This window comes from Drosophila mojavensis, unplaced genomic scaffold (genome assembly GCF_018153725.1).
Source record: "Drosophila mojavensis isolate 15081-1352.22 unplaced genomic scaffold, ASM1815372v1 contig_74, whole genome shotgun sequence".
In the NCBI taxonomy this organism is placed as follows: Eukaryota; Metazoa; Arthropoda; class Insecta; order Diptera; family Drosophilidae; genus Drosophila; species Drosophila mojavensis.
Genome location: NW_025318899.1, coordinates 17,558,209 through 17,578,175, shown reverse-complemented (window position 1 = coordinate 17,578,175; position 19,967 = coordinate 17,558,209). Strand labels below are relative to the sequence as shown.

At 35.4% G+C, this 19,967-nt stretch overlaps 3 protein-coding genes and 1 long non-coding RNA gene across 4 annotated transcripts; 3 read left to right on the top strand and 1 right to left on the bottom strand.

The window, feature by feature from the left end:
* The first annotated feature begins 2,617 nt into the window (after window positions 1-2,617).
* On the top strand, window positions 2,618-5,507 carry LOC116804396. Its single transcript, XR_004364395.2, has 3 exons — window positions 2,618-3,110; window positions 3,815-4,336; window positions 4,415-5,507. It is a non-coding gene; the product is annotated as an uncharacterized LOC116804396 (long non-coding RNA).
* A 9,639-nt stretch (window positions 5,508-15,146) lies between these two features.
* LOC6582863 lies at window positions 15,147-16,251 on the bottom strand. Its single transcript, XM_002008512.3, has 4 exons — window positions 16,049-16,251; window positions 15,854-15,973; window positions 15,534-15,796; window positions 15,147-15,440 (listed from the first exon to the last, which is right to left on the bottom strand). Exons 1-4 carry the CDS (start codon window positions 16,151-16,153, stop codon window positions 15,293-15,295), a joined length of 636 nt encoding a protein of 211 aa, XP_002008548.1. The 5' UTR covers window positions 16,154-16,251; the 3' UTR covers window positions 15,147-15,292.
* A 956-nt stretch (window positions 16,252-17,207) lies between these two features.
* Window positions 17,208-18,277, top strand: LOC6582862. The gene is made up of 3 exons (XM_002008511.2): window positions 17,208-17,471; window positions 17,532-17,953; window positions 18,020-18,277. The coding sequence occupies exons 1-3, from the start codon at window positions 17,301-17,303 to the stop codon at window positions 18,189-18,191; spliced, it is 765 nt and encodes a 254-aa protein (XP_002008547.1). The 5' UTR covers window positions 17,208-17,300; the 3' UTR covers window positions 18,192-18,277.
* A 471-nt stretch (window positions 18,278-18,748) lies between these two features.
* Window positions 18,749-19,660, top strand: LOC6582861. The gene is made up of 3 exons (XM_002008510.3): window positions 18,749-18,929; window positions 18,985-19,388; window positions 19,479-19,660. The coding sequence occupies exons 1-3, from the start codon at window positions 18,774-18,776 to the stop codon at window positions 19,657-19,659; spliced, it is 741 nt and encodes a 246-aa protein (XP_002008546.2). The 5' UTR covers window positions 18,749-18,773; the 3' UTR covers window position 19,660.
* Window positions 19,661-19,967: the final 307 nt, after the last annotated feature.

The following is a 19,967-nucleotide window of genomic DNA, read 5'->3' as shown; positions in this document are numbered from 1 at the left end:
GGAAAAAAGAGAAGAAAAAAAAAATAAATGTAAAGAATGGAAGAGAAAAAAAAAACTATTTGAATATCGACGTGTGGCCATTGTCCACTGTGGATTGGAATGTCCAGTCGGGCCTACCTGCAGCCGCCTCATTGTGTGCGAGGCGCGCATGTAAATTTGTCCAACTGGATGGCAAAGACAAACACTTGAAAACGCGCAAAGGACAAATGGACACGGCTTGCGGCCACCTGCGGCATTTATTATTATTATATATACATATATTTTATACATATATATAAACTTCTTTTTTTTTTTTTTTTTTATACAATCGTTTCTGTGTGTGAATTTTGATTTATGCAAACAAAAGACATTTATATGCAGATTTTTGTTGTATTTTATTTAAAATTTTTGAGGCAGCTTTTACTTTTCAGTGCATGCGAATGTTCCACTGGCTAAGTAAGCTGTCAGCTGTTGGCCATAATCAAGGCAGAAGAAGACCAAATTTGCTGCTTGGAGAGAATTGTAGTTGTAGAGTGTCTGTTGATATATACATATATATATATATATATATACATATATATAAAATGAATTATTTAGTTAACTTTTGTTGTCCAAGATTTATATAAAATATTTGGTATATGTTAATCTTCAAATTGTTTTCTGCTTAAAATTAATTATTTAATCCTGTCCCTGATTTAGGGCTCTTTCTTAAGTACAACTTTCTGGAACAGTCGTATATAAAGCAAAGAGTTGGCTAGTTAGAAAAGGGAACGGAAGGAAATGGAATGGAATTTAAGAGACTCGCATGTAATAGAAAAATTTAAAATAGAGAATGTAGAAAAGAGACTTACAAACATTACGACATATTGTTGAATGGAGTTGATTAATTTTATACAATATTCTATATATTAATATATATTTTAATATATAAATTGTGTTCAGTCTGCTTCTGTCTGATGGGAGAATTCTGACTCACTTATCTCATCCCCCTCTAGTCTTATTAACTTTTTATATATTTTATTTACATTATTAAGAACAGCTCAGCTGTGTTTTACTTATCACTTCTCACTTATCAGATACCTATGCACATTCATTTTTATGACTTTTTGGTTGAGCTGAAAATTTACGCTTATTCCATTTTAATATCCCCGAACATTGTACCTTTTTGTGAAAGGTATTTAAATGCTAAGCGTAGCCTTTATAACATTTTTTTAATACTTATATGTTTTATGTAGCGCAACGGCGTTGATATCAAATTGTATCTACAACTTCAATTTAATTATAAGCCACGCACACGGCTCATCAAATTTGCTGGCTGGAGCAACCGTTGCAGGTGCAAATGCAGAACAGTTCGGCGAGACAGTTCGAGACAGTCGAGGCAGTCGAGACAGTCGAGACAGACGCCAGCTAGTCGACGTCAGTCCTGGGCAGCGGCTCCCAGCACACACAGTTTCGGTTCCACATTATTATTATCCACGCTTTGGTCCGGCTCGGCTCGCTCTCATTCCCGTTCTCTTTGCCGTTCCCGTTGCCGTTCCCACTCCTGTTCTCACTTATTGAACCGGACGGTCGAGTCGAGCAATTCATTTGCAAAGCGTATCCAAAAATGTTGATGGGATTATTATATGTTGTTCTTGAATGTTCAACTGCAGGTGGAATCTCTATATGCCTTTATATCTCTCTCTCCTCCCTCCCTCTCTCTCTCTCTCTGTGCAGGTCTTTATCTTTTTAATGTCGTGGATTGCTTTGTGTTTTGCTTAAAGCATTAATTTATGTATTAAAAGTTAGAAATCCGTGTGGACAGGTGAATTTTGTTTTGTATTTTGTTTCTTCTCCTTACTTATATCTGGTTTAGTCTTGCTACAAATATATAATTTCGTACTGGCCAGTGAAATTGTTGATTATGTATGGAGATGATAATTTTAAGGACAGGTGAGGCAAGCTCAATGGAAATTACACCTGGGAATTCTTTGTTGCAAGAATGTGGGAAACATAATAAGAAAATATTCTTGGCATTAAAATTACATTTATAAAATTTTTGATAATTATAAGAATGGGAGATCTTGGTTAATTTATGTTTTGAAATGCAAGCGAAATATTTAGAGTTGAATAAACATGTTTGGTTCTCTGCAAGTGGTTAATAAAGTGGGTCAGATATTATCTTTCTGTATCAAGCGGTTCTTAATTAAGTTTATAGTTTTTTAGAACAGTAATGCTAGGCTTAATAAGATATTCTTGGAGCAATAAATAACTAAAGAAAAAAAAAATTGATACTCTTACTCTAAATACAGATATATATATATATTTTTTTTTTAAATGTATGAATATTAAAAAAATAAAAATTATAAAATCATATAAATAAAAATATGGAGTTTGTATAAAATATCATATATATTTTTTTAATTTTAAATATTAAAAAAAAAATGAAAATAATCATCTAAAAAATCATATTTTTGGTTAAGGTTAATAATAATATATAAAAATATTTCCATACTGACTACAACATATTTTGTATAAATATTGTTCCATTTTGATTGCTATTGACTCGAAGATGAGCCATTTTTCCGCTCCATACATAATTTGATTTATAAGCATAATCAAACTTTGGTCTAAGCCTTCCCCTTTTTCATCATTTCATACCAAGAGTCAGTTACACAATTCGACAGTTTTTATTTAGCTTTCAATCAGATAATTTTGATTTCGACTTGTTAAAATCAGGAAACTAGTTAGTCATGATAGATATGTTAAGGAGCGGAGATGCGTTGTCTACTTCCGCCGGCTGCACATATAAAACTAAAATCGGAAACAAAAAGTAAAAAAAATGAAAAAAATCTGCTGGAAAAAGCGCGCACCGGATGTAAATGGAGCCCAGCTGCATGCCAAAATGCAATTGTCATCAATACGACAACAACAACAGCACTGACAGCAGCAAGGACTACAAAGCCAATTCATAAAAACAAAGGCGACCGCCAACAACAAGAACAACCAAAGGCAAAAAGCGAATTTCAGTAACGGATGTAAATAAACCGCATGAGATCGATTACCTCCCCAGCGTGCGAGCAGCGGCAGGACGCGCTGGGCTTGCCTCTCACCTGCCGGCCGCCAGGATAACAGATGCGCACGGCGCACAGGTACGGCACACAGCATACAGCATTTTTATCTGGCATGCAAAATATCAGTTAACTGCATAAACAGTGCGACGCGAATGAGCAACAGAAAAACATTTAAGCACGCATTTAGTAGAATGTGTGGGATATCCAGTATGATTGACTATTGCAATACCCTGTAGTTTAGTTAAGTGTAGCAGGGATATTATGAGAACTGAAGAAGAAATTATTAAAAGGCGTATGGTTAATATAGTTTCAATAATAACATTCAGCTGTTTAAATATTAAATGCAATTTTCTATTTAATCACAAATTATTTACTGACTGTTAAGCATCTGAAAATATTAAAAAATTCTTTTTATATTAAAAAAAAAATATTGTATATTTAGAAAAATTATTAGATAACTCTAATATATAATACAAATTTATTTATTTTTGTTTATCACTAAATCATAGAAAAAATTGTTAAAAAATTTAGTATGTTATAAAATATAAACTATTAAATTTTATAAACATTTTTCAATATTATAAAATAATTATTTAATAATTTTGTTGTATTATACAAAATTAAAAAATAATTTTTCTATATTACAAAATAGTTATTAAAAAAATTTTTTTTTTTTTTTTAATATATGTATTTATATGTTTTTTTTACATATATTAAATACATTATAAAACGTGTTTTAAATATTTTTAATAAACTTATTAACTTATCATACTCCTTTCTAGTCTGTTTTCAACAGGTCATCAACAGCTGTGCCGCTGCCAAAAAAGCAAAAAAAAAAAAATCCCGCCTGTTGCTCGCAAAAAAAGTGCCAAGTTAAAATTTATTTAAGCCACAGACACTTATGCGTAAGACAAAAGCAAAAAAAAGCAGCAGCCGCCGGCGCAGAGGCCACTCGTTTAGTTCGACAACAACAACAACAAGAAAAGCTCATTAAGGTATTGCACCTGGTGCATCTTGAGCTGAAATTGAAACTGAAAACTGGTCCTGGATGCGTCCGCGTCTGCGTCTGCATCTGCATCTGCGCCTGCTTGGAAATGGAGCTCGGGGGCGATATTACGGACCATATTATAAGATAAAACGTCCGGACAAAGGCTGTTCATCAATAAATGTGTTGATATTATTACGGTAAACATGCTGATGCATTTTAAATTGAATTTAAGATCACTTCACTCTCTCTAATTGGGCTGCCTGATGCCTGATGACCCAGCGATTTGGCTTATTGAAAACTCATCAACATCGAATGGGTAAAAGTTTGCACAGCGTTTATTATAATATATAATGCGACTCACTTTATGTGACCCATTTCTTTCTTTTTTTTTCAGCTGGCCAAACAATTTAAAGGGCGCAATTCCCTGGAACAACAATAATAACAATAATAATAATAATAATACAAAAGTCAGCGCTCATCGTAAACGTATTAACTCGGAAAGGTGCCAGCCAAGGTGAGAATGCCGACAAAGAAGCCAAAGAATCCTCAACGAACGCCTACAGATGCACAATGCCTCAATAGAAAACAGTTGCATACAAAGTCAGGCACTGTAACACATTAATCATGTAGCTGGAATAACCCATATATATATGTGTGTACATATATACATATATATTTTCGTATATATATGCGACCATGGTCACAATTGTCTCCGAGGCTTTAATAAAGCAAGCGAATGCGAATGTTTTATGGCCTGCAGCTGAAAGTCAAATACGGCACATATATCCTTGCCTCTATCCAGCATCTGTAAACTGCTTGCGGTCAAGATTGGGAAACAATGGTCGCTCGGGCGTCCAGCGTTAAGGGTCGAGGCCAAAAGTCATTTGAGTTGCGTTAAAGAAAAATTACACGACGTTTTGTGGAGCAATTACCAGGTGTAAAAATGCTCAAGGGCGTGGACTAATTGTTCGACTCGGTTCAACTTGCCAAATGCCAGAGTACACATACCTCTCGCTCTCTCGTTCTCTACCTCCCTCTCTCTCTCTCTCTGTCGCTCTGCCACTCTGCATTGAGCTGGACATAGTTTCGCACTGGGTTCCTCGTAATCAAATGCAGCGACTCAGCCAACGTGCGCTGTAATTTTGTGCCTGCTTTGTTCGTCGCCGTTGCCCAATTGTTTGGGCGCTGCCTTTGTCGGAACTTTTATTGAAAAGCCTCGTCTATTGCTATTGAGCAGTTTTATTCCCAAATCCCTGGCCCTGGTCCTGGGCCTGCTCTGACTGCGGCTCTTGGCTATTGTCATTTGTGCGGCGCTACTGAAGCGTTATTAATGTTGGTCGATCTGGTCGCTGCATTGGCCAAAACCGAGGCTGCAACTACTGTGCCGCTTGATTTGTACGAATCGCAATAATTTGACAGCTGGAAATTCGTGGAAACTGAAGAGAGGGAGAGCGTGAGATATATTGTTGACCCGTCAGGTAAGCAAAGGCAATATTATTCTAATATTAAAAGAATTAAAGTATATATTAAAATTAATTTGAAATGTAATTCAAACTTAATACATATATTGATTTTAAAATTTTAAATATAAAATAAAACAAAAAATATAAATATATTAAAAAAAAAAAAAACTAAAATATTGCAATATATTTATATTAAGATATAAAATAAAACAAAAATATAAATTAAAAAAAAAAAAAAAAAAAAAAAAATAAAATAAAAAAATATACATTAATATAAAATATATTTATTAAAAATATATAATATATAAAATATAGAATGTAATGAATGAATATATGTATTGAAAATATAAAATGTAGAGCATAAAATATAAAATGAATATATGAAAAATAAATAAATATTAATTAAATTCAAACTATAAATTTATAATATGGAATATAATATATAATTGATTATACATAAATAGATGAAATTTCTTTGAACATTATAAATTATTATTATTATTTTTATTTACTATTATTTATTTTGCATATACTTATATATGTATTTGATTCCATTTTCAATAGTATTTAATATTTATAAATATTATAACATTGAGCTGAGTTCCTAAGAATAGTAGAGTATTAATTATATATATAAGTTAACACCATGCTAGAGCCCCGCCGACTAAGGCGGACTTTACTTATATTTATATAAGCAACAGGAGCATATATTTGCTATATTTTCTGGATTACTTGTTTGACTGATTGAACTAGCTCCCAAATTAGTTTCTATACATATATGAATACTTTTAAATTTCCCTGTCTCTTATATCAAATGTACATGTTCAGCTATATCGTATAAAGTTCTAAGATATATGGCAATATATTCTCTCTCTCAACGCACTTCTGTATGCCTGCATTTAATAGTTTTCTACAGAATATATCCACGTCTCGTACTCTCATCAAAAAGTCCGTCTCCGTCCTCCGTATCTTACTCTTTCTGACTCTACCTTTCTCATCTATTCACGTTGGCAACGATTTCAGGGCTTAGGCTTGTTTGCCTACATGCACTCAATTTACCTTTTTTTTTGGGCCTTTGACAATATGGACGAATCGTTCGTTTATAATCGGTTTTTGCTTCGCATAAACTTATCGGGAATCCATCTAAAATTTGCACATGTCAAAAAAGAGAGGGAGTGGAAGAGAGAGAGAGAGAGGGCGAGATAGACGAAGAGAGATTGCTTTATGCATTGCAAATGCAAAACACTTAACTGGGCCCAGACCACCGACTATTAGGGCAAACCGCTATCTATGGGCCATCTATCGGCAGTCAGGCAGCTGGGCGGCTCGGCTATGAGCCATTTCCGAGACTAAGTGTTGGGTTGTTCCTGTGCTGCTGCGAGCCACCACTTCCACTTCCTTGGCATTGTGGTTGGCCCAGCCATGTATTCGATATCGCTTTTTTCTACTACTTCTTCTTCTTCTTCTTCTTCTTGTTCAGTTTGTATTTATTTTGGCAAAGCGTCTCATATGACATAGCTGCTGTGCAGAGGAAGTAGGTGTAGATGTTGTGGTTGATTCAGGCTGCCTGCCATATAAATATATATGTATATATGTATATGTGTATGTGTGCATGTGGTATACCTGTCCTTTTGGGAGTGGGAGTTTAGGGATGCTGCTGCTGCGCTGCCTCGACTCCTGCTGCTGATGTAAGCTGATATGAGCGCGCAATTTTGGCATTAGTCTAAAATGCGGTCTGGCATTTAATTTCTATTTGAGCATTGCATTGAAATTTGAGAGCTTACCACAGGTGTGCAGCGCCCCTAACTGGGGGAATACGCGCTGGAACTGAACTGTGGGAGACTGGGACTTGGGACAAACATAGCTGCAGGTTTCTCCTTGCATTTGGCCACGCTATTCACTTATGTGTATTTAACGTTAGTCCATCGCTTTATATATGGATTTTATATTGCCTTTGAGAATTTCTGCTCAAATTGTGCGTGGCGCTCAGCAGTTGACATGTCAGGGCTGGGCTGAGCTGAGCTGGGCGGGGCAGTGCTGCCCTGTGACCTACCTGTGCGCCACTTGTGCTCTTGGCGCTCCTTAAAATGTCAAATGGCCGTGCCTTCCGTCCCCCTCCGCCTGCCAGCGGGAACGTCACATGTGCCGGCGCTTGCTGCTAATGGAAATTGTGTGGCAAGCAACTGACGCACGACGACGACGGCGACGGCGGCGACGGCGAAGACTTCCTGCCGTGTAACTGGAAATTTATGTTAAAAAGCTGTTACCTCCACTTGGGGGGTGGAAGGGAGACATATCTGTGGGTGGAGCACGTGGGTGTTATATATCAGACATTTTGGAGGCCTTTTGCCTTTTGGTTATTTGAGTGAAAAACAAATTTCTGTTATTCTACTCAAGCAACATGCAATTTTCACACAGTTTCCGTTTTGCGGCTAAGGGTATAATTACTATATGAACATGACTGTGACTTCAAAGGCTTATATCGATGTGGGCCATTAATAGTATATTACCAATGGGAATTGGTGCCATTAGAGTTTAATAAACCTTTTAGTATATTTTGATTGAGATTCATTTTGGCTTGCAAATATCTCTGCATGCCAATGGAAATTGGCTGTATGATTTAGGATGTTAGTTAAGCTGTTGAAAAAAAAAAAAAATAATAATAATAATAAAAATAAATTAAAATTGGGAATTTTTTCTTAATGTTTTTAACTTTTTCGTGTGGCATTAAATATTAAATAATTCATTTTTATAGATAGTGTCTCTGTGTTATATTATTAGCTCCAGGTTCGTACCTTGTTATTTTATACAGAAAAAGTATATACTATTATGAGAATATACAAAAATTGATTTATTTTTGCTGACTACATAAATAAATAAAATTTTGCAATAGATTATCATAACAGTATGTACTTTTTTTTAATAATTATAATAATTAAAATTAATACTAGCTACCAATATCACTGTCTTCTAGAGCTCTCAGCCTAATATTATAATTATTAATATAAATATAAATTATTATATTAAAAAAATTTTAATATTGGAAATGGTTCCCCAAATATCATATTAAAATTATATATTCTCTCTTGTTTATTCTTATTGTTTATTCTTAGCGCTTTCTGAGCTGTTTGCATATGGAAAAATTACATATATATATGTATATCTCATATTTAATTTCAATTTATTTGTTTCAAAATAAAAATGGAAAAAAATATGTATTGAGCTTCACACATTCATTCATTTTAAATAAACTAAAACAATATTCCAAAACTTGTATCCTTCTGTCCTCACAGTAATAACGGTATATAGAACATATATAATTTTTTTTTATAATTACTGCTCTTGATTTGTCATCCTTTTTAGTCTAAGGGCTCCTTTTATATATAACACAAATGCTCGTCATAATTAACTAACTAACAATTATTTAAAGTGCATCAACGTTTCGTTATGTTTCTTTTTTCCAACTTTTTTTTTAGCCTTGGCATATCCTAGTTGAGTTTGCTCTGTGTGGGTCCTTTTCAGCTTTGGCCTGCGGCACGTGGCATGTTTTCTGCTTCAAGTTCACACTTAACAAACAACTGTACTGAATGCTAAGGCTGCCCTTTGGCCTATGGGTTATGTATGGGTTGGCTGTTTGCGTTTTGTCTGTGGCTCTAGTCTCCATCGCATAATTTTTCACTTGTATCCTTTTGTGTATGTCTTCCTTGGTGCTGCACACATGCAAAGCTTTGGGGCTTTTTATAATTTTATGTGGCCTTTTTTCTCTCTACTTGGCGAGTGTGTGTGTCTGTGTGTGTGTGTGCGACTGTTGATAAATTTGCTTAGATTATTATCCTGGTGCGGTTTGCTTTCTGGTGTTATCTTTGGCTGTAATTAGTCTCGAGCTTGTTTGCGCCGCATTTACACAAAATGCTTTTTACGGCGCCACGCACGCACAGGATGAGAGCACAGAAAACGTCTGATAATATACAATGTAGCTGAGAATACATTTGTTCTTGTTGGACTTGGACGGCAGGCGATTGTCGGCAGTCGAGCATGTTGTGGTTGCTCAGCAAATTGGTTTGTTTGCTAGATCTAAACCTGGCCAAGACAGATCTGTAAATGCAAAACATTGAACTAGTTAACAAAACGTTAATGGTAAAAGTTTATGAAGACGATAAGAGATATGTTCTGAGTAATCTTAAATTTTAAATCCAACTAGATTATGTAAATGACAAAGGCGTTTCAGCAAATAGAGTTGTTATTATGGAAGTCCACCTACAAACATTTCCGCTCTTTCTTGAGAACTCTCTTGACAAAGACCCTGTCGATCACTGTGAAACCGAAATTCCATTCATACTTGCAAATATTTGCACTGTTGCCCTCGGGCATAACAACTAAATCTTCGCCTGGGCCTGGTAAACATGTTGCAACATGCGTTAAGACGCTTAGGTCCAGCTCGTTGTGGCTAAGCCGTGGGATTAAATTGGATCAAGGAGTTGCCGAAAATGTGCCCTAAAGGCGCACGATGAGATTTTCCTCCATGGGCTCAGGGCGTTTCTTCTGCTGCTCTGATCCTTTTTTGCTACTCCCACTAGGTGTGCACCGCATAATTTTGCACTCAATAGTAAATAGAAACCTCAACGCAGTTTTCTATTTTTTTTCGTTTCTTCCTTGCCTTGGCCAGGTCCATCAATCATTTCTTAGCCGCCCGTCAAGGCAACCCAGGCACATTAGCATTTATGAAGTTAGCTCGGTAAATTTTTATTTCTTTTTTATACAACAAATTTTTTTTTCTCTCTTATTCGGTCTTTGGGCAACAAAAGGCTCATTCAGCGTTCGCCTGGCTGGGTTGACTTTAATATGATTTTCATAATTTCATGCGCTTGTGCATATTTGGAGTCAATTAATGTCAAAGTAGTTTGGAAGCGCTGCAATCGATCAAATTATGAATGCAGTGCTGCTCTGGGGTAGAGAAGCTCGAATTTCTGCAGAGGCAGCAGCAGCAGCAGCAGCAATATATATATATGTATACCCTATGAATATGAATGATGATGACCTTTTCTCCTGCATTATTATGCAATGAAAACGATGAATTTTGATGGCTGTTGATGTTGGCGATAAGGTGAGGGAACGCAGGTCTTTTGTGGGAACATAGTGACAACAGCTAATGATTAGACTGTTGCATTGCTCAGCGATTCGATATGCTGCTTCTGCTGCTGTTGCTTCTGCTGCTCATAGAATGGTTAAGATTCTTGGATAAGAAAGTCGAAGCAGCTCAGTCAAATGAAACTAATCGAAAGATGTATGGGAGAAATGTTCATAAGCAACATTTTTGATGAATGGAAATTGTCTTAAAATGTTAATTAGATTTTTAGGCAAGGTGCAGTGCGATAGTAAAAGACTACTAAATACCCTAATATTGTGACGAGCCTTTGCTTTGATAATTATAGTTTATAAGTATTTAAAGATTTATTTTTGAAATATTTTTAAATTTTTTGATTTTTTTAAATGTATAAAATTTATGTTTGTATTTATTTATTTCTGTTTATTTATATATTGAATTTTTTTTCTGGATAATTGAATTTGATCTTAATTTTCAATTGAATATATTAAATATACATTTTAATATTATTTATTATATATACTTTTTTATTTTTTTTATTGAATATTAATATTTTATAAATATTATATATTATAAATTAATTGCACATGCAATACTTGAAGATAAAAAATGTTGTTAAATAATTGTTTAATAATAATTAATGAATTATGATAACATAAGAATATAAATATCGAAGGATAAGCCCTCTATGTATTATATCAACGCCATTCTTTGTTTAATTTGTCGTTTATTCGTCGCTCTTAATTAATAAATGTTAGTTCAATAATAAAAATCATAATTTATTTGTATTTGCAGCGCGTTGTCCTCATTCCTTTGTGTTTTAAATCGCGAACAAAAACATTTCATTAACTAAATTAAAATTAAGCAGGATAACCCGCAAACATTTAAATGGATTTTATTGGTATGCCGTGCGAGTGTGTTTTAATATTAAAAGCGGCAGTTAAAATACCATTTCATTTGATGCACTTAATCCAATTGTTGGGGCGTGAAAAAAAGTGCTGCAAAAAAGAAAGAAAGAAAAAAAAAAAAAAAAAAAAAAAAAACAAACGTCCACCATATCAGTTTAAATAATAACAATAAAAATAATAATAATAACCGACATGCTAATTAGTTAATTTATAATTTCATATAAACTGCTCATTTGTGAATTCAATTAATGTTTATATGCGCGTGTCAAAGTGGATTATGCTCTAATTTAATAACTGACTAGTGCAATTGTTGAAATGAATGAGAGCAGCCATAGCCACAGCCACAGCCACAGCCCCAGCCACAGCCCCAGCCACAACAAATGCAACAGCTAATGCACTTCATGCTGCACTGATTTACGACAATTGTGGATTGTCAACAGCAACAGGATTTTTGGGTAGAGCTCGACATATGATGTTGTTATGGATACTTTCAAGATACTTTCAACATTTGTTGACACATGTCTGGTAAGCCACAGCGGCAGCAGCAGGAGCAGCAGCGGCAGCAGGAGGAGGAGGATTGCCCACACATGTCAGCTGGGAGTCAACTACTTAAAGGAGCTGTCAATTGCCTAGGCTAATGCCCAGGATAATGCATTCTTATATGTGTAATTTATGCCAGCCGACGCTCAAGTGGATTCATGTAATTCCTAGAGACACGTCCACGCCTGCGCACAGCTGTGGCTGTGTAACCCTAGACGTCGATCGCTGCCCCACTCTCTCGGCTCCTGCCTTACATACATGCTGCAGTGGGCTGTTCCTGTCGGCCACGCCAAATGCCAAGTTAATCATACTGTTGACTGCAACTGCAACTAATTACAAATCAATTTGTAGCAGCCCCAAATGCAAACGAGCCAATTCCCCACAGGAAATGAGTGCGGCAGTCAGGCACAGCAAAAGCCACAGCCACAGCCACAACCACCTGCCGTTTTATGTGGTTTGCCTTTTTGACAACTCTATTAAATGTTAGTGTATATACGGTCTGCTATGAACTTCACGCATAATGAAGAACAGCTAATGAAAACTAGGCCTCATAAATCAGCGGAGCGACTTTGATGTGCTGCAGACTAAAAAAACTCATTTAATGAGAGAGAGAGAGAGAGAGAGACAGATAAAGAAAGGGAGAGGTATTAAGGTAGGGCCCTTGGGAAGTGCAATTTTTATAGACGAGACGCTATCGACTCACACCTGGCGAGCTTTGTGTGAAGAGTGATTTGCTTGCAACTTTGTATGACTTAGCTGTGAGGGAAGACTGCGTAAGGTGCAGCTCTGTAGGGTGCTTATTTGACCATTGCTGCGGCAACTGATTAGCTATAAATTATTTCTACAGGGGTTGTCAGACCATATATAAATGGAGACGTACTCATTCTTATTCAGAATTCAATTCTGGAACTGCCTCTGTCATAGCAGTTTGTAAGAGTATTTATTATAAAGAGAATATCTAGCATTTTTATAGATTTTATGAGATATTGAAGATAATCAAATCGAAATAAATACTATTTACATTTTAATAATATATTTGAAAACCATTCAATAGTCAAGGTTAATCAGAATTTTTAAAACGATATTGTGAGGAGCTTTTAGAAATGATAAGCTAGATCGATAAGCGTCTTACTACATTCTTATCAAATGGAAACTAGAAAAATTTTTCCCTTCTATGCCTTTCTACCTACAATACCATCATACAAGCTACAATATAAATATATCAAAGTTTAAGTCCTCCTATGGCCTGAGATATAGAAATAATAATAATAAATAAATAAAAGATAATAATAATATATACAGAAATAATAATAAATATTTGCAAAAATCAGTTCGATCATACCTAATATAGTTTTCATCTCCTGGTTTATTAGATCAATAATATCTAAGCTAATCAATATCAAGGCTAAAATAAAATAATCAAAATATATAATAAATAAATATAAAAATAAACCTTGTAAAAAAAAAAAAAAAAAAAAAAAAAAAAGTACCTTAAGTATTTAATAATATTAAAAAAATTATAAATTCTTTTTATAAACAGTAATTTTCTATACTTATAAGTGGTATTCTATTATACATAATTAGTAAATAAGTATATAAAATAAATAAAAATCGCTCTCAAAATAGCTTCCTCTGCTTTCAGCCGAGTGGAATTTTGGTGCCTTTATTAGCACTTATGTAGGTCTTAGAAATCCGTTTCTTCGCATTACGACGCAAATACGTAGTACTTCAGCTTCAGTGCCTGTCCATTGTGCCGCAGAGAACTGAAAGCATTTGTCTTCTAATTATGATTTCAATAGGTTTACTTTTTTGGCAAAATCAAAGAAGGCGTAATTCGCCTCTCACCCGTCTGTCAAAGAGCGAAGAGCGCTGAGAGTCTTAAAAAACAATGCCAAGGTCCCCTTAAGGCGGCAAATCAAATCAAAGAAATAACAAACAGCCCAAATAATAATAATAATAAATACAGAGAGAAAAGGAGTACGAGAGTAAAATAAGTGTATGTGTAGGAACATATGTACGGCATTGTTGACAGGGCTCAGACCACAAACAAAAGGAGTTCACTTCTTCTCTTCACAAAGGGAGCGGAAAAAGCGATCAAAGAGGCGCTGAGCTGCCAAAGAAGTAAGAAGAACAAGACCAAAAACAACAAATATAAATAAAAACTTGTTCTCGAACAAAACGCGAGGCATCAGCACATATCAACGCACAGTACTCACTCTCTGTAAAGAACTGTGTATGTGTGTGTGTGTGTTTTGCGGATTCCCTTTGCGGCCAGCTTAAGACCCTACTCATCACCATCATCTGCTTTTGTTGCCAGGACGATGCGGTGTCTTAAGCGCTTTAAGCGAAATTAAAACATTTCACGCAGCAGGCGAGCGACATTTGTTGGCTGCTTGTTTGTTATGCAAACATTGCCACAGATTTTCGCATTTATTTCAGTAAAATACACTGTGCAAAATTTCGCAAATGCGAAATGTCAAAAGTAAAACATGAAAACAAATTTTAATGATAATTAAAGCAAATAATTTAACAAATATTATACAAAAAAATTAATAAAAAAAAGGTTTTAATAATTATATTTAATATTATAAATGATTACCAAATTTAAAATATAATAAAATTTAAAAAAATAAACATGAGCAAAAAATATTACGAAATAACTATACATTATTTGATATATATAATTTATTATTTATTTTATTCCTTACAAATTTATTTAATTTATTAAATAATATTTATAATATAATATAAAGATTTCATTTTTATTGTGTTTTATTTGCTTTAAATATTCACTTAATTTATAAAAGAATAATTATATATACGCTATCAATATGGATATATTGTACAAGTGTATATGTATTCTTTAGTAAATTAATTATAGAAAATATTTATTTAATTAAAATGTTTTTATTTGATCTTATAATATTTTATATATATTTCTTTTTAATTCATATTTTTTAGTTCATTTTATTTTTGTATTATAATATTTTTTTACAGCTATAATTTATAAATCAATTTATATTGTAATAACATAGTTTATATATAAATTAATGTTTATTAATTATTCAATTTAATATCTTAAAAAATATTTATATTTTGTAGCCAATAACTGGTTGCAGAATAAATATTTTATTTTTGCATAAAAACATCTCTTAAGCTACTCTGCTTATATATTTTTCCACTAAGTCAACCAAATTCAGTGCAGTTTGGCAAATTTTTGCATTCTCTGAGTGCATATGTGAGCACACTCTACAGATTTAGAGCATAACGCTTATCATGTCCAGCATACTGTGTGCACAGCCAGCCACGTAATCAGCACAGTTTAGATTGCGCGTGCCGCGCTCTGAGGCCGCATAGAGGCTGTCCACGTGCTGGAGTCGCTGCTCGGCGGCGCTAGTTGTTGGCCTGTGAAAGGCGTGAGGCCACTAATTAGATCTGGAATTGTGTCCGAGCGATGGCTGGGGTCACTCCATAGCAGTTGCCCCCTCCAAAACTTACATGAATAGAATTTTGAATATACTGCCCAATAGGCCGTTGTGGGCATCCAGCGGCGCGGCGCTCACCTCGCAGATGGTGCGCAGCAAACAGGCGCTGCCATTGTAGCCATACTGACCCAAATAGTTAACAATCGCTCTGTAGAAGTCGTGACGTGTAAACCGGGGCGGTGCCGCAATCGAACGTTTCTCCAGGTTATCGCCAGTGCGTCCATCTATGGGCGTTACATCGCTGCCGATGCCAAGGAAACCCTCGTCCAGATCCCACTTTAAGTTAAAAAGCATTATGGCAGCCCAGCGGGAATTCAAGCACTGCTCACTTACCCTATCGATCCACTCATTGTACGAATTATTCGACGGCAGGCCGTAGTTCGACTCAAAATTGAAGGCCATATAAACATTGCGATACGTCAGATCCAATGGAATTGCCACAGCAGCTAATAACTGAATGATGAATGAAGTTTTTATTTTGTAATTAGGTTTTGGTTTTTTTTCCCTATTGAATTCAACTTTGCTTACACCTATGGAGGCACCGCGTGGAAAGAAAAACAGTGCTTGAACTTGCCGAATAGACAGCAAAATTAGAATGATTCCCACTGGGAGGTTGCGAAGCATAGAACTCATCTCGTTGAATGCGCTAAGTGAACTGTTTGCAGTTTCCAGTTGCAGCTGGCATAGATGTAGCAAAACTGTTGTAAAGAACAGCTTAAATGGGTTAGGCATGGCAACAGAAAATTATAGGGTATAGTTTTTAAAATTTTTATAAAAATATAAGTAAAAAACTTATATATATCATAAGTAACATAAAATCGGTATACTAAAATTAAAAATTAAAAAAAAAATATATAGATAAAAAATCTAATTTAATACAAAAAAAAATTTTTTTTAAATATATATATATAAAAAAACAACAAAGAAAGAAATTCAATATTAAATAATGTTTAAATTATATAAATGGGATTAATATTAATCTAACATTTTTAACAAATTAAAAATGGTGTTATACTAACATTCGTTTTTTATAAAAATCTCATTTAGTATTAAAGAAAAAAAAAAAAAAACTCAAATACGCCGATTTAATTCATGAAATTCTCACTCAAAATTTGCTGTCTAGACTTTAAATTATGAATGAATTTTCGGTATAACTCAATAGTCAGGCAGAAATGCAAAGAACTCAGCTCTAACTGGAATATGCAAGTTTTCACAGCTTCTGCCTGAGTTGGCCGAATAACTTGGCCATGCAGCAGCAGAAGCCCAGTCTCAGCAGAGTGAAAAGCGTCAATTGGTTGGCGCTAATTAATAGAATTTGTAGCATTTCTCTTTGCCCATAAAGTTGCAGCAAGAAAGTAGAACTTCTTATTTTCATATATAGTTTGTCGATTGACATACCCTGTAGAAGTGCCAAATATATTTTGATACTTTTTTTAGTCGGAGTTTATAATGAATACAATTTTTTTAATAAAAAATCGTTAAATATTTAATTATTAAATTTCATAATCTATATAAGTATTTGCTTTTCATAGATAAAAGTTGTTTCGCATTTCAATACTTTTATAGGGCATCTGCAAGTCAGTCACTTCTATTAGGTTTGTATCATTAATAAATGCTTTAGCTAGAATTTTAATATCTTTGTTCTTTTATTTATTTATTTTTGATAAGCTGTGGGAATCAGTAACGCGCTGCTGGGCAAAGCATTAACAACGTGCGTCTTGTCGGAAGATTTTTAATTAAAATATAAACATATATAGATATATAAATAAAATAAAGAATAATGAAAACGAGAGTATTGCTGAACGTGGGCACTTGTTTGTGTGTGTTTATACTGAGTAATTTCTGCTCAGGTGAGACTGCCACTAATGGCAGTTTATCGAGCAACGAGCGTAGCAAAAGATCACCCATACCGTGGCTGATTTTCCCAGCAACGTCACCCACGCGTATTCAGGTGAGTTGAGAGCTGAAAACGTGATGAAGGTGCACTTAAATGGAGCCCATTTGCCATTAGTTCATTGGTGGCATCGGTATACCGCTGGAGGATCTCGAGTATGAGGCCGTTACAACGGGCTATGTGCTGAAGGCGGAGTACTGGCTGCCCGAAACGCCGGAAGCGCTGCGTACGCCCACCGCCTTGCCCATTAATCAGGTGCCCACGCTGGGCTCGGTGGGCGCACGTCGTCATCGACCCATGCTAGAGAACTTTCTGGCCGGCGTCGATGACCTGGGCAAGAGCACCAAGAAGCTCTTCTCCAGAACTAACAAAGTGCTCAGCAGTTATCGCTGGACGGTATATAAGGGCCTGGAAGGACTGGCCAAAAGGCTGGGCTACCAGGGACGAATTTGCGTGCTGAAAAGCATTTGCGAGGTGGCCGAGGAACCATTTCACTTCAGCAATGGACTTCTAGCAGAGCTGCTCCACATATTGCTAACGTGAGTAGAGAGAGCTTTGGATTAATGTGGTCTGTGATATGGGCTCACGCCTCCGTTTATTTACAGGCCCTCGGCTTCGGTGGATAAGTTGTCGGAGCATGCGGATAATGAGTATTACTACGCCGAGAAGGTGGGTCAGTCAGGCGCTGGATGCGATCGAGTCTTTAAGGAGTGCCAACGCAGCTTGTTGCAACACTTTAGCGAGCTGCGTGATAATCTAGATAGTTTCATATTTTAGACAATAAAACCATTAAAGTGAAACCAAGGGACGTTCAAATTTGTATAGATCATAAGACATATATGATATATCATATATGATATGCTATATCATATATGAGTATTAATTCAATTAACATAATTTTGTATTTATAACTTAGCAGTCTAAAATAGACTAATAGACTTCCTAAGAAATTCATTAAAAATTCTAGAAAAAAAGAACAGAAGGCTTCACATATTACAAAACCCAATATTTTTGCTCAGTGTACTTTATGAAATCTTTTGAGTCTGTTTAGGCGCTAATTAATAGAACGCGATGTCTACTCTTATAGGAAAACTCACACATTCATAAACTTATATATGTAACTGAAATGAGCACACACTGGCGTCCAAAATATTGTGTCTAGTGTTGCAAAGCTTCAACGAAACTTGATTTGTTTTTGTAGCAATTTCTTTCCACTATCATTTGGCACTTTCGTTTTCCTTTTCGTCACTTGTTTTCGATTGAATAGAAAGTAAGTTACTTTCTTTTCCATTGATTCTAGTCGAGTGTCAAAGCTGAAACTGTGCGGACTGAATTTCGGGGCTATCTTTATAGATAATAATGATCCTTTTGCATTTGATATTGTTTTATTTGACTGTGGCTGCTGCTTACAATCAGAACTTCTCCTCTGAGCTGCACGATGAAAGCGATTTGCTGGTGCGCAAAGCGCGCTGGTTGCCCCTCATCTATCCCAGCTCCCATCCAGCCAGACTTAAGGTCGGTAAGCAGCAGTTGAAGCGAGTCATCAGGTTGTTAATCATTTACTCGGCAGTTCATAGCGGGCTTTGGCATACCCGTGGACGATCTGAATATCGAGTCAATTACCACGGGGTATGTGTTCAAGGCGCAGTACTATTTGCCCAATCGAGCCAAGCAATTGCGCGTGAAGGATGTGCACGGCATAACCGAGCGACAGCTCTCGGATAATGCCACCCTCTTCCAGCAGACGATGCAGAAAACCGACCAGGAGCTGGGCATACCCCCGAGCCTCATGGAGGAGACCTCACATGCTCTGAGTGGCTATCGCTGGGCCATCTACAAAAGTTTCGAGACTATGGCAATACGCATGAATCTCAATGGACGGCAGTGCGTCTTGAAGAGCATCTGTGAGAGCTCTGCAGCGCCGTTTGATGAGCGCAACGGGCTGCTGGGCGAGCTGCTGCACATATTGCTAACGTGAGTAGACAGAGAGAGAGAGAGAGAGAGAGAGAGGGGGGAGAAGCAAGTGAGGTTGGCTCTGCTTTGATTAACTGTGTGTGTTTGAAGTCCTTCCAGCTCAATGGATGCGCTGTCGGAGCATACGGATAACGATTATCTACAGGCGGAGCGTTTGGGACATGCGGGCGCCAATTGTGATCAAGTCTATGCTAATTGTGCAAAGTCCCTATTGGCACACTTCTCGGATGTGCATCATTTGGGCAGTGAATTTCTGAATATGTTGGGCTGAATACTGTGGAAAAATTATTAAATATATATGTATTGAGAAATTATTGAGATTATATTTTTGTAGTAAATATATGTAAATGATGTTAATTTGTGGATGTTAAGCTGTTAAAGTAGATTAGCTTAGTTAGTTTGCTTAATTTTCTATAAGTTTGCAATATATCAATTAATTGCTGTGATTGATAATATGTTGAATTGTGTATTTATTTATTTATTTTTTTTTAATATATTTATTTATTTTTTATATATATATATATTTATTTATTTATTTAATTATCATTTCATTATTAATTAATTAATTAAATTATTTAT